This window comes from Loxodonta africana, chromosome 6 (assembly GCF_030014295.1).
Source record: "Loxodonta africana isolate mLoxAfr1 chromosome 6, mLoxAfr1.hap2, whole genome shotgun sequence".
NCBI lineage: Eukaryota > Metazoa > Chordata > Mammalia > Proboscidea > Elephantidae > Loxodonta > Loxodonta africana.
In genome coordinates this window covers 39,808,453-39,821,970 of record NC_087347.1, presented here as the reverse complement: position 1 = coordinate 39,821,970, position 13,518 = coordinate 39,808,453, and the positions used below count along the sequence as shown (strand labels likewise).

At 38.8% G+C, this 13,518-nt stretch overlaps 1 protein-coding gene across 1 annotated transcript in view; it reads right to left on the bottom strand.

The window, feature by feature from the left end:
• Nucleotides 1-9,967: 9,967 nt before the first annotated feature.
• CMKLR2 (chemerin chemokine-like receptor 2) overlaps nucleotides 9,968-13,518 on the bottom strand; it is a 53,136-nt gene continuing 49,585 nt past the window's right edge. Inside the window, exon 2 of the mRNA XM_064286769.1 lies at nucleotides 9,968-11,685. Within this exon, the coding sequence (XP_064142839.1) occupies nucleotides 10,590-11,657 (1,068 nt within the window). The 5' untranslated portion in view covers nucleotides 11,658-11,685 and the 3' untranslated portion in view covers nucleotides 9,968-10,589. The remainder of the gene's footprint in view (nucleotides 11,686-13,518) is intronic.

Here is a 13,518-nt window from a genome sequence, read left to right as displayed (position 1 = left end):
GCATATGCGTAGGCTTAATAGTAGCAGCATGCAACGCAACTGTTCTACATGTTGCATTTTTCATTATATCTATATAAATAAATTTTGGATGTTACATATAACTACATTCAGTTTCCTTATTTTTTACCAGTGCATAATCCATTGTCCTATAATTATTTAACCAGCCTTGTATTGATTGGACCTTCAGCTTGCTTTCAGTTTTTTCCTGTTAGGAGCAATCCTGCAGTGGAAACCCTTAAAGATACCGTCATTTGCGTGTGAGCCAGTATACTGAATGAACTGTGCTGGACCCAATGGGTTCAGAAGGAATAACAACAGCAAAAAATAACCTGTTGCTGTCAAGTTGATTTCAACTCATAGCAACCTATAGGACAGAGTAGAACTACCCCATAGGCTTTCCAAGGAGTGGCTGGAGGATATGAACTGCTGACCTTTTGGTCACTCTTAACCACTATGCCACCAGGGCTCCTAGAAGGAATAGATTTATTTATTTATTCTTCTTTATAGGTTTGGAATGGAAGGAAACTAAAAAAAAAAAGGCAGGAAAAATAAAAGAGCCCATCTTATTTAGCATATCCCGTAGATGATAACGGAAACCTACAGGGTCACTATGAGTTGGAATCAGCTCGATGGCAACTTTTTTTTTTTTTAATAGATGATTACAGTGACAGTGAAACTTCATATCTTGTTCAGCAGGGCTGGGGCAGTGTGAGAACTTAAAACTGATTCATTCAGCATCACTTTGTTAGATGCTATAAAGGATACATGAGAAGAGTTAAGGAAATTACAGGCAGGCAGTTCAAATACATAAAACAGTTGAGAATAAAAGTCACTGTGATTTAGCAAGTATGCCCAAAGTGTATGAAACATTTTTTTGACAGATTTGAGGCTTGAGCCAGGTGGACCTTAATTAGTACTTTGTAAAAAATAGAGATAGCTCCAGGAGGGTGTGAAAGGCAGAATGACAAAGGCAGAAATGAGAAAAGCAATTTGGGGTGCAATTAGGCCAGTTCGTATGGATTTTGCAGTGTTCATTTGGGATTGATAGGGTGAGGCCAGCTTGAAGAGGTATTTGAATTACAGACTGGCTCAGGAATTTGGACCTAATTCTGTGAGGGCAATGAGGAGACTTGGAGGTTTCCAAACCAGAGAGTGACAAAATTAAGGCAGAGATTTAATTTGAAAGGAAGCAGGGAAATCAAGAGTTTATTCTAATCCAACATAAATTATGGCATATGTCCTCAAAGAGATATTTTATAAACAATCTAATTACTTAAGACAGTAATTATGAAGATTACAGCAACATTGAAAAATGCTTGATTTTTCATGAATACTATTAACTATCACTATGAAAAGATATGAACAAAGACACAAATATGAAAAGAATTGCATTATCATCAGTATTTACAGATGAAGAAACTGAACTCTGAAAGATAACTTTAGAGAGGGAGAACTCAAACCCAGGTCTCTGTATGACAGACCAGATAAAGTGTTGGCAGTAGACTTGGGAAGGTTCTTTATCTTTGCTTTTAGATAGTTTTATACTACTTCATGAGTGTAACCCTAGCTTCATACTCCCAGCCCGGGAGAGTGGGAAGATAACAGCATAAAAAAAATATATAGAATTTAAAATGGAAATTGAGACAGATAGACATTCTCTCACTACATGTTCTATAAAAAAAATAGGACCATAATAACTGTATTTAGAAAATAGCCCAGATGAGGGTCTATCATTTAGAATGTCATTGTCAAGCCCGAAGAGCTTTCAGTAAAGTAAAAATCAAATGAAAATGAGTCCATAGACTTTCAAATATACATCCTAAAAACAATAGTCCTCCTCATATGTAAGAATATTGAACAAATGTGGATCACTTATTAAATTAAGGCCACATTCTTTAGACTGCTATTCAAGGTCTTCTATGTTCTGTTACCATCTTGCGAATTTTCTGTCCTCACTCTGACCTATGAAATGGATTATTCTCTTTTTTGTGAACACAATCCATGTTTTCCAGCCTCTGAACATTTGCTCTTGCTGTGCTAGCTAACCGAAATAGCTTCCTTTTCACCTCCACTTGTTAAAATTGTAGTCATTCTTCAAAACGCACTTCAAATATTTCTTTCAAGAAGTCTTCTCTGACCTCACCTCTTTCCTGTCCCTTGCAGCCTCCCAACACTTAATGCTTATTTTACAGTACTTATAAACTGTCTTATGTTGTTTTTATTGTTTTATGTGGTTGTTAGGTGCCATCAGGTTGATTCTGACTCATAGCGACCCTATGTACAACAAAACAAAATACTGCTGGATCCTGCACCATACTCAAAATCTTTGTTATGCTTGAGCCCATTGTTGCAGCCACTATGTCGTTCCATCTTGTTGAGGGTCTTCTTTTGCGCTGACCCTCTGTTTTACCAAGCATGATGTCCTTCTCCAGGACCGGTACCTCCTGATAACATGTCCAAAGTACTTGAGACAAAGTCTCTCCATCCTTGCTTCTAAGGAGCAATGTGGCAGTAATTCTTCAAAGAGAGAGTTGTTTGTTCTTCTGGCAGTCCATGGTATATTAAATATTTTTCATTAACACCATAATTCCAAGGCACCAATTCTTCTTTCGTCTTCCTTATTCATTGTCCAGCTATCCCATACACATGAGGAAATTGAAAATATCATGGTTTGGGTCAGGTGCACCTTTCCCTCAAAGTGACATCTTTGCTTTTGAACACTTTAGAGAAGTCTTTTGCAGTAGATTTGTCCAATGCAATATGTCATTTGATTTCTTGACTGCTGCTTCTATGAGTGTTGATTGTGAATCCAAGCAAAATGAAATCCTTTACAACTTCAATCTTTTCTCTGTTTATCATGATGTTGCTTACTAGCTCAGTTGTGAGGATTTTTGTTTTCTTTATGTTGAGGTATAATCCATACTGAAGGCTGCAGTCTTTGATCTTCATCAGTAAGTGCTTCAAGTCTGCTTTGCTTTCAGCAAGGAAGGTTGTGTCATCTGCATATCACAGGTTGTTAGCGAGTCTTCCTCCAATCCTGATGCTGCGTTCTTCTTCATATAGTCCAGCTTCTCGAATTCTTTGCTCGGCATACAGATTAAATAAGTTTGGTGAAAGGATACAACCCTCATGAACACCTTTCCTGATTTTAAATCACGAAGTATCCCCTTGTATTATTCAAACGACTGCCTCTTGGTCTATATACAGTTTTCGAATGAACACAATTAAGCCATTGTCATTGGGTTGATTCCGACTTATAGTGATCCTATAGGACAGAGTAGAACTGTGCCATAGGGTTTCCAAGGAACAGCTTGGTGGATTCGAACTGCCAACCTTTTGGTTAGCGGCAGTAGCTCTTAACTACTGTGCTAGAAGGGCTCCATGAGCATAATTAAGTGTTCTGAAATTCCCATTCTTAGCAATGTTTTCCATAATTTGTTATGATCCACACAGTTGAATGACTTTGCATAGCCAATAAAACACAGGGAAACATCTTTCTGGTATTCTCTGCTTTTAGCCAAGATCCATCTGACATCAGCAATAACATCCCTCATTTCATGTCCTTTTCTGAATCCAGCTTGAATATCTGGAAGTTCCCTGTCAATGTACTGCTGCAATCATTTCTGAATTATCTTCAGCAAAATTTTACTTGTGTGAGATATTAATGATTATTTTTCAATAATTTCTGCATTCTGTTGGACTGCCTTTCTTTGGAATGGGCACAAATACGGATTTCTTCCACTTGGTTGGGCAGGTAGCAGTCTTTCAAATTTTTGGCATAGATGAGTGAGCATCTCCAGTGCTGCATCTGTTGAAACATCTCAACTGGTATTCTGTCAATTCCTGGAGTCTTGTAAACCCTGGTGGCATAGTGGTTAAGTGCTACAGCTGCTAACCAAAGGGTTAGCAGTTCAAATCCACTAGGCGCTCCTTGGAAACTCTATGGGGCAGTTCTACTCTGTCCTATAGGGTTGCTCTGAGTTGGAATCGACTCGACGGCACTGGGTTTTGCTTTTGTTTTTCATCAATGCCTTCAGTGCAGCTTAGACTTCTTCTTTCAACACCATTCATTGGTTCTTGATCATATGTTGCCTCCTGAAATGGTTAAATGCCAACCAATTCTTTTTGATACAGTGACTGTGTATTCCTTCTATATCCTTTGGATGCTTCATGCGTTGTTCAATATTTTGCACATACCAACCCATTGTTGTCCTGTCTATTTGGACTCATAGCAACTTTACAGGACAGAGTAGAACTGCTCATAGGATTTCCAAGGCCGTAAATCTTTACAGAAGTAGACTGCCACATCTTTCTCCTGCAGAATGGCTGGTGGGTTCAAACCGCTGAACTTTTGATTAGCAGCCAAGTGCTTAACCATCGTACCACCAAAAAAACCAAACCAAATCCACTGCCATCAAGTAGATTCTGACTCATAGCGACCCTATAGAACAGAGTAGAACTGTCCCATAGAGTTTCCAAGGAGCATCTGGAGGATTTGAACTGCCTACCTCTTGGTTAGCAGCCATAGCACTTAACCGTTACTCCATCAGGGTTTCCATTGTGCCAGCAGAGCTCCTATTTTGCCCGTAGAATCCTTCAATATTGTGACTTGAGGCTTGAAATTTTTCTTCAGTTCTTTCAGCTGAGAAATGCCGAGTGTGTTCTTCCCTTTTTACTTTCTAACCCTAAGTCTTTGCACATTTCTTTATAATACTTTACTTTGTCTTCTTGAGCTGTCCTTTGAAATCTTCTGTTGAGCTCTTTTACTTCCCCATTTTTTTGTTTCGCTTTAGCTACTCTACGTTCAATAGCAAGTTTCAGGTTCTCCTCTGACATCCATTTTGGTCTTTTCTTTCCTTCCTGTCTTTTTAATGACCTTTTGCTTTCTTATTTATGATGTCCTTGATGTCATCTCACAACTTGTCTGGACTTCGGTCCTTAGTGTTCAATGCATCAAATCTGTTCTTGAGATGGTCTCTAAATTCAGGTGGAATATACTCAAGGTTGTATTCTGGCTCTCATGGACTTGTTTTAATTTTCTTCAGCTTCACCTTGAACTTGCATAGATAGGAGCAACTGATTGTTGCACAGTTGACTCCTACCCTTGTTCTGACTGATGACATCGACCTTCTTTCTCCTTAGTCTCTTTCCACAGATGTAGCCATTTTGATTACTGTGTATTCCATATGGCAGGCCCACATGTATAGTTGCCATTTATATTGTTGAAAAAGGGTATTTCCAATGAAAAGTTCGTTGGTCTCCAATGAATAGGTCTTTGGTTTTGCAGAAGTCTATCATGCAATTTCCGGTGTCATTTCTATCACCAGGGACATATATTCCAACTACTGATCCTTCTTCTTTGTTTCAGCTTTCACATTCCAATCACCAGTAATTGTCAATGCATCTTGATTGCAAGTTTGATCAATTTCAGACAGCAGAAGTTGTTAAAAATCTTCAGTTTCTTCATCTTTGGCCTTTGTGGTTGTGCACAAATCTGAATAATAGTCGTATTAACTGGTCTTCCTTGCAGGCATGGATATTGTCCTATCACTGACGGCACTGTACTTCAGGATAGATCTTGAAATGTTCTTTTTGAAGGAGAAAGTAACGCCATTTTTCTTCAGTTTGCCATTTCCAGCGTTGTAAACCGTATGATTGTCTGATTCAAAATGGCCAATACTAGTCCATTGCAGCTCACTAATGCCTAGGATATCTATCTTTAAGCCCTCCATTTCATTTTTGACGACTTCCAGTTTCTCTAGATCCATACTTGGTACCTTTCATGGTTCAGTTATTAATGGATGTTTGCAGATGTTTCTTCTCATTTTGAGTTGTTTTGGTTTGGTTCTCTTATTCTTACCATGAGATTTTTACATTCATCCAAGAGGAGGAAGTTACCTATCATTTACTGAGCAACTACTATGTCAGGAAGTGCCAGGTATTTCATTGAATAAATGTAATATCAAACCATTTACACCAGCCAGGGACTCCTTTATGTGCATTAACCCATTTAGTTTTCACAGTAACACTATGTGGCAGGAACTACTATTGTTATCACCATTTTACTGATGAGTGAAACTGAGGTCTAGAAAGTTGAATTAACTTGCCCTATGTCACAGACCCAGGATGGGTTGGAGCTGTGATTCATATTGGCATCCTGCTCTGGAGCTCGACATCTGACCTCCTCTAACTTCATGAAGTGAGAGAATAATCAAGATCAACAGCCAAAGGCTGATTTCTATGAGGTGGAGGTCAAAGATATTTCCACCCTTCAACCTTTCCACTAATCCTGACATTGGCCATCCCTCACACGGTACTCTCTACTTCTCTGCTGTGTTCGATAATTTGTTGCAACGGCCACACAAAACTCGCACACAATATTCATGCTTATGGGTTTTTTTGGAGGAAGTAACAGGTCACAATTCCGGATCAGGAATGATTCAGGATACAGTTCTTGGCCAGGACAGTTTTTTTTTCAGCTGTGCTGGTAGGCAGTCCACTCCATCAGCTCCTGGGCCCCTTGGGCTGGCCTCAGGCAAGTGTTTCAAGTGTTACAAAGCTCTTCAGCTCCACTGATAAAATGCACAGGGGCATCCCACTCTGCCAGGAAGCCTCCTGCCAGAAGACACTCAGCTCTCTTGCTCTGTGGGCCATAGCTACCTTGCTCCATGGGCTGGGAAGCCCATTGTGCCATCTTGAGCTCCTTTCCTTGTTCTGCTACCATCGTTTCTCTGCCACTGCTTCTTGCTGTCTCTCACTGTCTCCAGTGTTACAGCTCCCTCGTTCTCTGTCTCCTGGGTCTAGGAGGTTCTCAGTACAGGGACACTGGGTCCAATGGACACACTCCAATCCTGGTTCTTCTTGGTGGTAATAAGGATCCCCTTTCTACCTCTGGGGTGGATTGTTTTAAGCCTAGCAAGATGGTAAAACTTACTAATCCTTTCATTAATGTTCTGTGCACCTTATTTGCATGGTCCCACCCCTACAAGAATGCAGTGCACTTTATTTACATTATTAGCAATCCCCTTGGTGGGCCTTAAGCACCTTATTTGCATAGTCCTAATCATTTGGTGGGAGTTACAAGATCTCGCTATAAAAGCCATCTTTGGCACTGCAATAATCTTCACCAATAAATCCATGAGGTAGCTACTATTTCCACGTTTTACACATGAGGACACTGAAGCAAAGCCACATTGGCCCAAAGCCAGGAAAGCTGAAATTCAAACCCAGATCTCACCAGCTAAACTGAGATTATCCCTGACAGCATGTGATCTTTCCTGAAGAGAAGATTAGCATTTTTCACCTTTGCATTTTCCACAGCACCTTGCACAGCACCTTGCACACAGTACGTAATTAATAATGATTTGTGAATGTAGGAAGGTGAAAAGGAATAAACTGCTTCTGCTTTGGCTGTGTTGGACTTTATGGACTGTACTCTGCTAAAGCACAAGTTGATCACAGAGAGATTTTTAAAAATTCATGTTCATAGTAGGAAAAAGTAACAATGAAGATATAAAAAAAGAATACAAACACCTTAATTTTGTCACCAACAGATAATCTCTGTTAACATTTTGTTGTATCCATTCTAGTCTTCATGTATAGGAGCGGGGGAGCTTTTGAGCCTATGTAGCCCTGAGAACAACCTTCCTTGAAGGCTGGTTGGGAGACTATCTCATAGTCAACACATTTACTCTCCATTATGACATAAGACCCTAATTTTTTGGCTTAAAGGAAAATTTAAATGTCAGCTATTTCTCACAGGTAGAAATTATCTTAAATTTCAGTAGGAAGAATTTAAATTAGATTATTTTGTTGAAGTTCTGGGATATCACTTCTCCTAGCCTTTAGAGAGATTGTGGAATTTACAATTTTATAAACAACATGGGCATAGTTAGGATAGGAATGGTTTAGAAGAAGCCCACCTGACTACAAGAAGCGTGGGAAGCTTTTGATAGAAGAAAAAGAGAAGTTAAGAAAACTAGAGAGCCTACACTTAGCGCTGTATGTTAAATCACTTCAAGAAAAACAATTTGCTTTTTGAATTGTCCTTAGAGTCTCAGATATTTTAAGACATGGAAAATAATGTAAACCCAGGAATTTCATGTCAGAAATTGGCATCTATTAATCTAAAATCTAATGTGTCATAAGAGTTCTTCAGTTAGGACTCCTGAGTCATTAGGGAAATAGTTTATCGGCACTTTAATTACTTTAGAACTCTCTTTGAGTGAAGTTGGCTCTGAATCAGATATTGTCCTCATTTCTAATTTCTTAATACTGATTGAAAGTGTCTTAACACTCCACACTAATATTAGCAACAAGAAAAAGCCCCTATTGATTATATCCATTTGGTCTTCAGCCGCTTCAGGTTGGAACTACTGAGATGGCTACTGGGAAGACAATTTCTTTAAAAGTATTAATATATGAGGTCAGAGTTCATATTTGTTTCTTCTGGCAAAATGAATACAGGCAAGCAAGTGGTTTCTTTCACCAGCATAGGTACTTTGTGTTTAGAATAGTTTAGAATGTGTTTAGAATTGTAACATATGAATGATAGAACATGAGGTCTCCAAGGGCACTCACAATTACTTAGAACACTGTATTAGTTTCCTAGGGCTGCTGTAACAAAATACGACAAACAGAATGGCTTACAAGAACATAAATTTATTGTCTTACAGTTCTGAAGGCTAGGAGTCTAAAATCAGGCTGTTGACCTTCTGAGGTTTCTGAGAGAGAATCTGTTTCATGCTGCCCTCCTAGCTTCTGAAGATGGCCAGCAATCCTTGGCGTTTCCTGGCTTGTAGATTTATCTTCACATGGCTGTTGTCTTGCTGTCTCTCTGTACCTTCTTTTTTATAAGGACACCAGTCATATAGGATTAAGATCCACCCTATTCCAGTGTGACCTCAAATTAACTTAACTGATAACATCTTCGAAGACTCTATTTCCATAATGGATCACATTCACATATCTTTTTTGGGGGACACAAGTCAATCCATAATGGCCACCGGTCCTTATCCTATAGCAGAGGAAAAGTAAGCCTGGAAAAGAATCATCACTTGCTTAGGCCATAGCTATTTTAGGGGCAGAGTCAAGACCATAATCCAGGTCTCCTGGTCCCAAGTCTAGAGTTTCTCAAAACATGGTATGTGTGCTATCAGTGGAAGAGGAGATGTTGTCAGTGGCACTGTATCTTATGCATCCCTCACAATATCTATCTTCTATGGTTCTGTATACCTCTTAAGTACTCATATTTGCTAGTGGGATAAATGCATAGAGGTCAAATACCATAATAGTTTAAAATGTAACAGATTTGCAGATTTACAGTCTAAAATGTAAAAGGTCACTAATTAAAAGTATACTTTTTCGGTCTTATGTTGAAAAAAAATGATGTTGAAGCATATATAATATAGGAATAGAAGGTAGAATGAGGTCACTACGTCATAAAACACTTTTTTTAAAAAAAAAAAAGCATAATTCTGAGTGTGTTGGCCTATTACTTAGATGTTGGTGTTTTATGTTTATAACAATCTTATATACACTTGGCACACACTTAGAATTTTCCAAAAACGTTTGTATTTATAATGATACTGTGGAGGATTAAAATTTTTGACACTTTTCTCATTGAGAGGTGGAGTCCATTTTACCTCCCCTTGAATCTGAGTTCACCTGTGACTGCTTTGACCCGTAGAACTCAGTAAAAGTGACACCATGCTAGCATCGGGCCAAGTCTTTATGAGGAGTAGAAATTTCCACATTGGTCTTTTGTTGCTCTGAGCTGCTATATAAGAAATCTGACTACTCTGACATGCCATGATTAAAAAAGTAGTGTGGAGAGCAAAAGAAATTACACAAGAGGGAAGAGGAGGGGTGGAGAGGAAAAGGCAAAGGAGTGGAAGAGAAGGAAAGCAAGCTGCTCAGCCAGCCACCAGCTCTTCCAAACCTCAGCAGTGTGAGTCATCCCATCCAGTCTGGAGAGATGAACCTCCCCTCTGTACCTTATTTGAATTCCTGACCTTCAAAATTGTAAGATACAATAATAAATTTTTATTTTAAGCCATAAGGTTTTGGGGCAGTTTATTGCATATAGATAACTGGAAAAGATGTTTTAAAATAATGTAATCAACTGTAATTTTAATTCATAAACGCATATACATACATTACATAAAATGAAGTATGCATGTGACATTTTAAGAATATGTAAAATAGATTACTTGTGCAAAATTAAAATGATCTTAAGCAAACATATTTTAACATTTTTGAAGCTAGTTAATCGTATCTTTGATATTAAGGTTTATGGCTTTTAAAAAGTTATCAAGATTAAAAAATTAATAACTGATACCTCTTCAACAGTGGTGATTAATCCAGTATGGTATAATTAGCAAGAATGACACAGATAATCTAAGTTGCAGAAAAAACAAATATGAAGAGCCTTCCTAAGTTTTATGTCTACACAAAAATGTGATGCTGATAAACTGAACAACAACAATAACAAAAGGTCATCTCTGTATCTTGGAACAAAATCTTATCTGAAAGTATCTGTTACGGGACTCACACAAAAGCCTTTCGTTGATTTGCAGAAAAATAATAACTCATTGGGCTGTTTCCATGAGACACAGGTTCTTGGTTTCAGAGCTCCTGACCTGTTCACTCACTGTGCCAGAACAGCTGACTTCCCACAGCGTATATTTCAGTATCTCAGCAACTGAGGCACGGAAACGAACTTGGAACTTCTTGCTAATTAGGACATAAAGGATGGGGTTCAAGCAACTGTTGAGGAATGCCAAACCAGTGGAGAGGGGGATTCCAGCCTGCAGCATCTGGGAGAAGTAGCTATTGTGGTGCATCATGAGCTCCCAAATGCTAAACAGGTGATAAGGAGTCCAGCAAATCAAAAAGGCTATGACCACCGCCAGCACCGTCCAGAAATGCTTACTGGAGATCAGGATACTTCGCTTCTTGACCTGGAAGATGAGACATGAGTAGCAAATGCTCATTGTTATCAAAGGGAAGAGGTACCCAATAATAAATTTCATCCAAGTCAGAGCATGGTGCCTCATCAATCTGAGGTCAAGGTCATTCTCATGGAAATTATTATAGCAAAGAGTGTGGTTATGGAGCTCCACAGTGTCCCGGAAGTATAGGGCAGGGCCGCCAATCAGGGAAGCCAAAAACCAGACTAATATGATAACAATCAGGGAGTTTTTCAGGGTTCTGTGCCGGTGAGACAAGGCAGGATGGACCAAGTGGACATAGCGGTCTAGGCTGATCACTGTCAGGAAGAAAACACTGGCAAACATGTTCAACTGAGCGATGAAGGAATTGGCCTTGCACAACCAGATGCCAAAGGGCCAGTGGAAATTCATGGCCACATAGGAGATGTAGAGGGGCAGAAAGAGAACAAAGATGAAATCTGCAATGGCCAGATTGAGGAACCAGAGAGTAGCCACGGTCTTCTTCCACTTGAACCCTGTGAACCAAATGACAATGGCATTTCCTGGAATGCCCAGAACAAATGCTAAACAGTATAACCCCACGGAGATCCAATGAACTACTCCCAGGTGGACTTTCTCCTCCAATTCTGACTCTGGAAGGTAATATTCCATGGCGTAGGAATAGTTCTCAAATTCTTCAAATAATATTTCCTCCAGATCTTCCATGATCTTGCTATGTGGAGAATGAGGAAATCTATAGAAGCAGATTTTGCAAAGAAAGAAGAAATCAGAAAAAGAAAAGAAAAAGAACATAAATTCAGTGAGTGATAACAGACACGAGGACTTGATTTTATGAATCAGAAATAGTATATTTCTTGGTAGGACTTATGATTATGCTACAGATGTCCAAGTCTTGCTGGGCCTCAGTTTCACTCTGATGATCATTGTTAAAACTGTGAGAGCTCATTTTGGAAAAGTGTTCAGTAATTGCTAAATTAAAATGATTAATTTTACAGGTGCAATTCTTGTGTTTATAATGCTTATAGGGCTGACTAGAAAGAATCTAACATTTAACAAGCATTTAAGGTTCAAACTATGTATTATTATTTCATGAAGGATGCAAAACAAAACAGTTTCTGTGCTTGAGGAGCATGTAGTCCAGCGATGATTAATATTTACACAGTGATGACTTCAAAATCTGTATCTCTAGCCCTAACTTCTTGGGCTCTAGACAAAGAGTTCCAACTGCTTCCTCGACCCATCTACTTGGATGTCACAGGCAATCACTGGAGATTTGACCCACTATCTTGCACCCAAGGATGCTTTGATTCTATTTCTACAAATAAAAACATGTGAATCAGAATTATATCAATGTGGATGGTTTTTCATCAAAAAGCTGTCTTGTAGCCTTTCCCCCCCTCTTACCAAGGCCAGTCTTTCTGGGTTAAGAAGACCTGAATGTCAGTTTTTCAATGAAAACAAATTTCATTGGGTGAAATTTGACTTCATCAATTTTATGTTGTATTAATTGGGGTTTTTTTTTTTATTAATTATTGCTATAGATAGTATTCAAAATCAGGTATAAAAAAGATAAATAGTTGTATTCCTCTCATTGGGTAATCAATAGGGCAAAGATGTAAAATTTGGGATAATAGTTGGGCCACAATGAAGGGGCCAACACATCCTGTGTTGCTCACGGGCATCTCAAACTCAGCTCGACTAACACTGAATTCATCATCCTACCTGAAATCATTTGAGGACTCTGGTAGGGCATACATTAAAAAACAAAAACAATTTATTAGTTTCCTCCCAATCCCAGACCCAGCCAATTTCTTTTTGTTCTTCAGCATTCAGCTGAAATGCCACCTTTTCTTGAGAATGTTTTCTGACATCACCTTCCGTCAGACAATAATAATAAATTACAGCCAATGTTATTGCTAATTTGCCATGTGCCAGGAATATGTGATCTAATCTGATCCTCACAAAAATCTTATAAAGTAGGTAAGTACTATCATTATTTCCATATTACAAGAAAGGATACTGAAGTTTGGAAAAGCTTAGTGACTTTCTTAAGAACACATAACCTATAAATGTAGAGTCAGCATGTAAACTCAGATCTGTTGGACCCAAAACCTGAGCTCTTAGCCACTATGACATTTCCCTCTTGGCTCAGTGGTTAAGAGCTTGGCTGCTAACCAAAAGATCGGCAGTTCAAATCTACCAGCTGCTCCTTGGAAATCGTATGGTACAGTTCTACTCTGTCCTACAGGGTTGCTATGAATTGGAATCAACTCGATGGCAATGGGTTTGGTTTTAGTTTTTGGTATAAAACACTATATTGTCATTGTTTTCTTTCTTCTTTTTCCAATTTCTCTCCTACCAGACTGTGAACTCCTTGAGAACAATGACTGTTATTTCTGTACCCCCAGTGCCTAGTACAATTCTCTTTTGTTGTTGTTGAGACTATACATAGCAAAACATACATCAATTCAACCATTTCTACATGTACAATTCAGTGACATTGATTACATTCTTTGAGGGCAGTCATTCTCACCCTCCTTTTCTGGGTTGTCCCTTCCCCATTAAC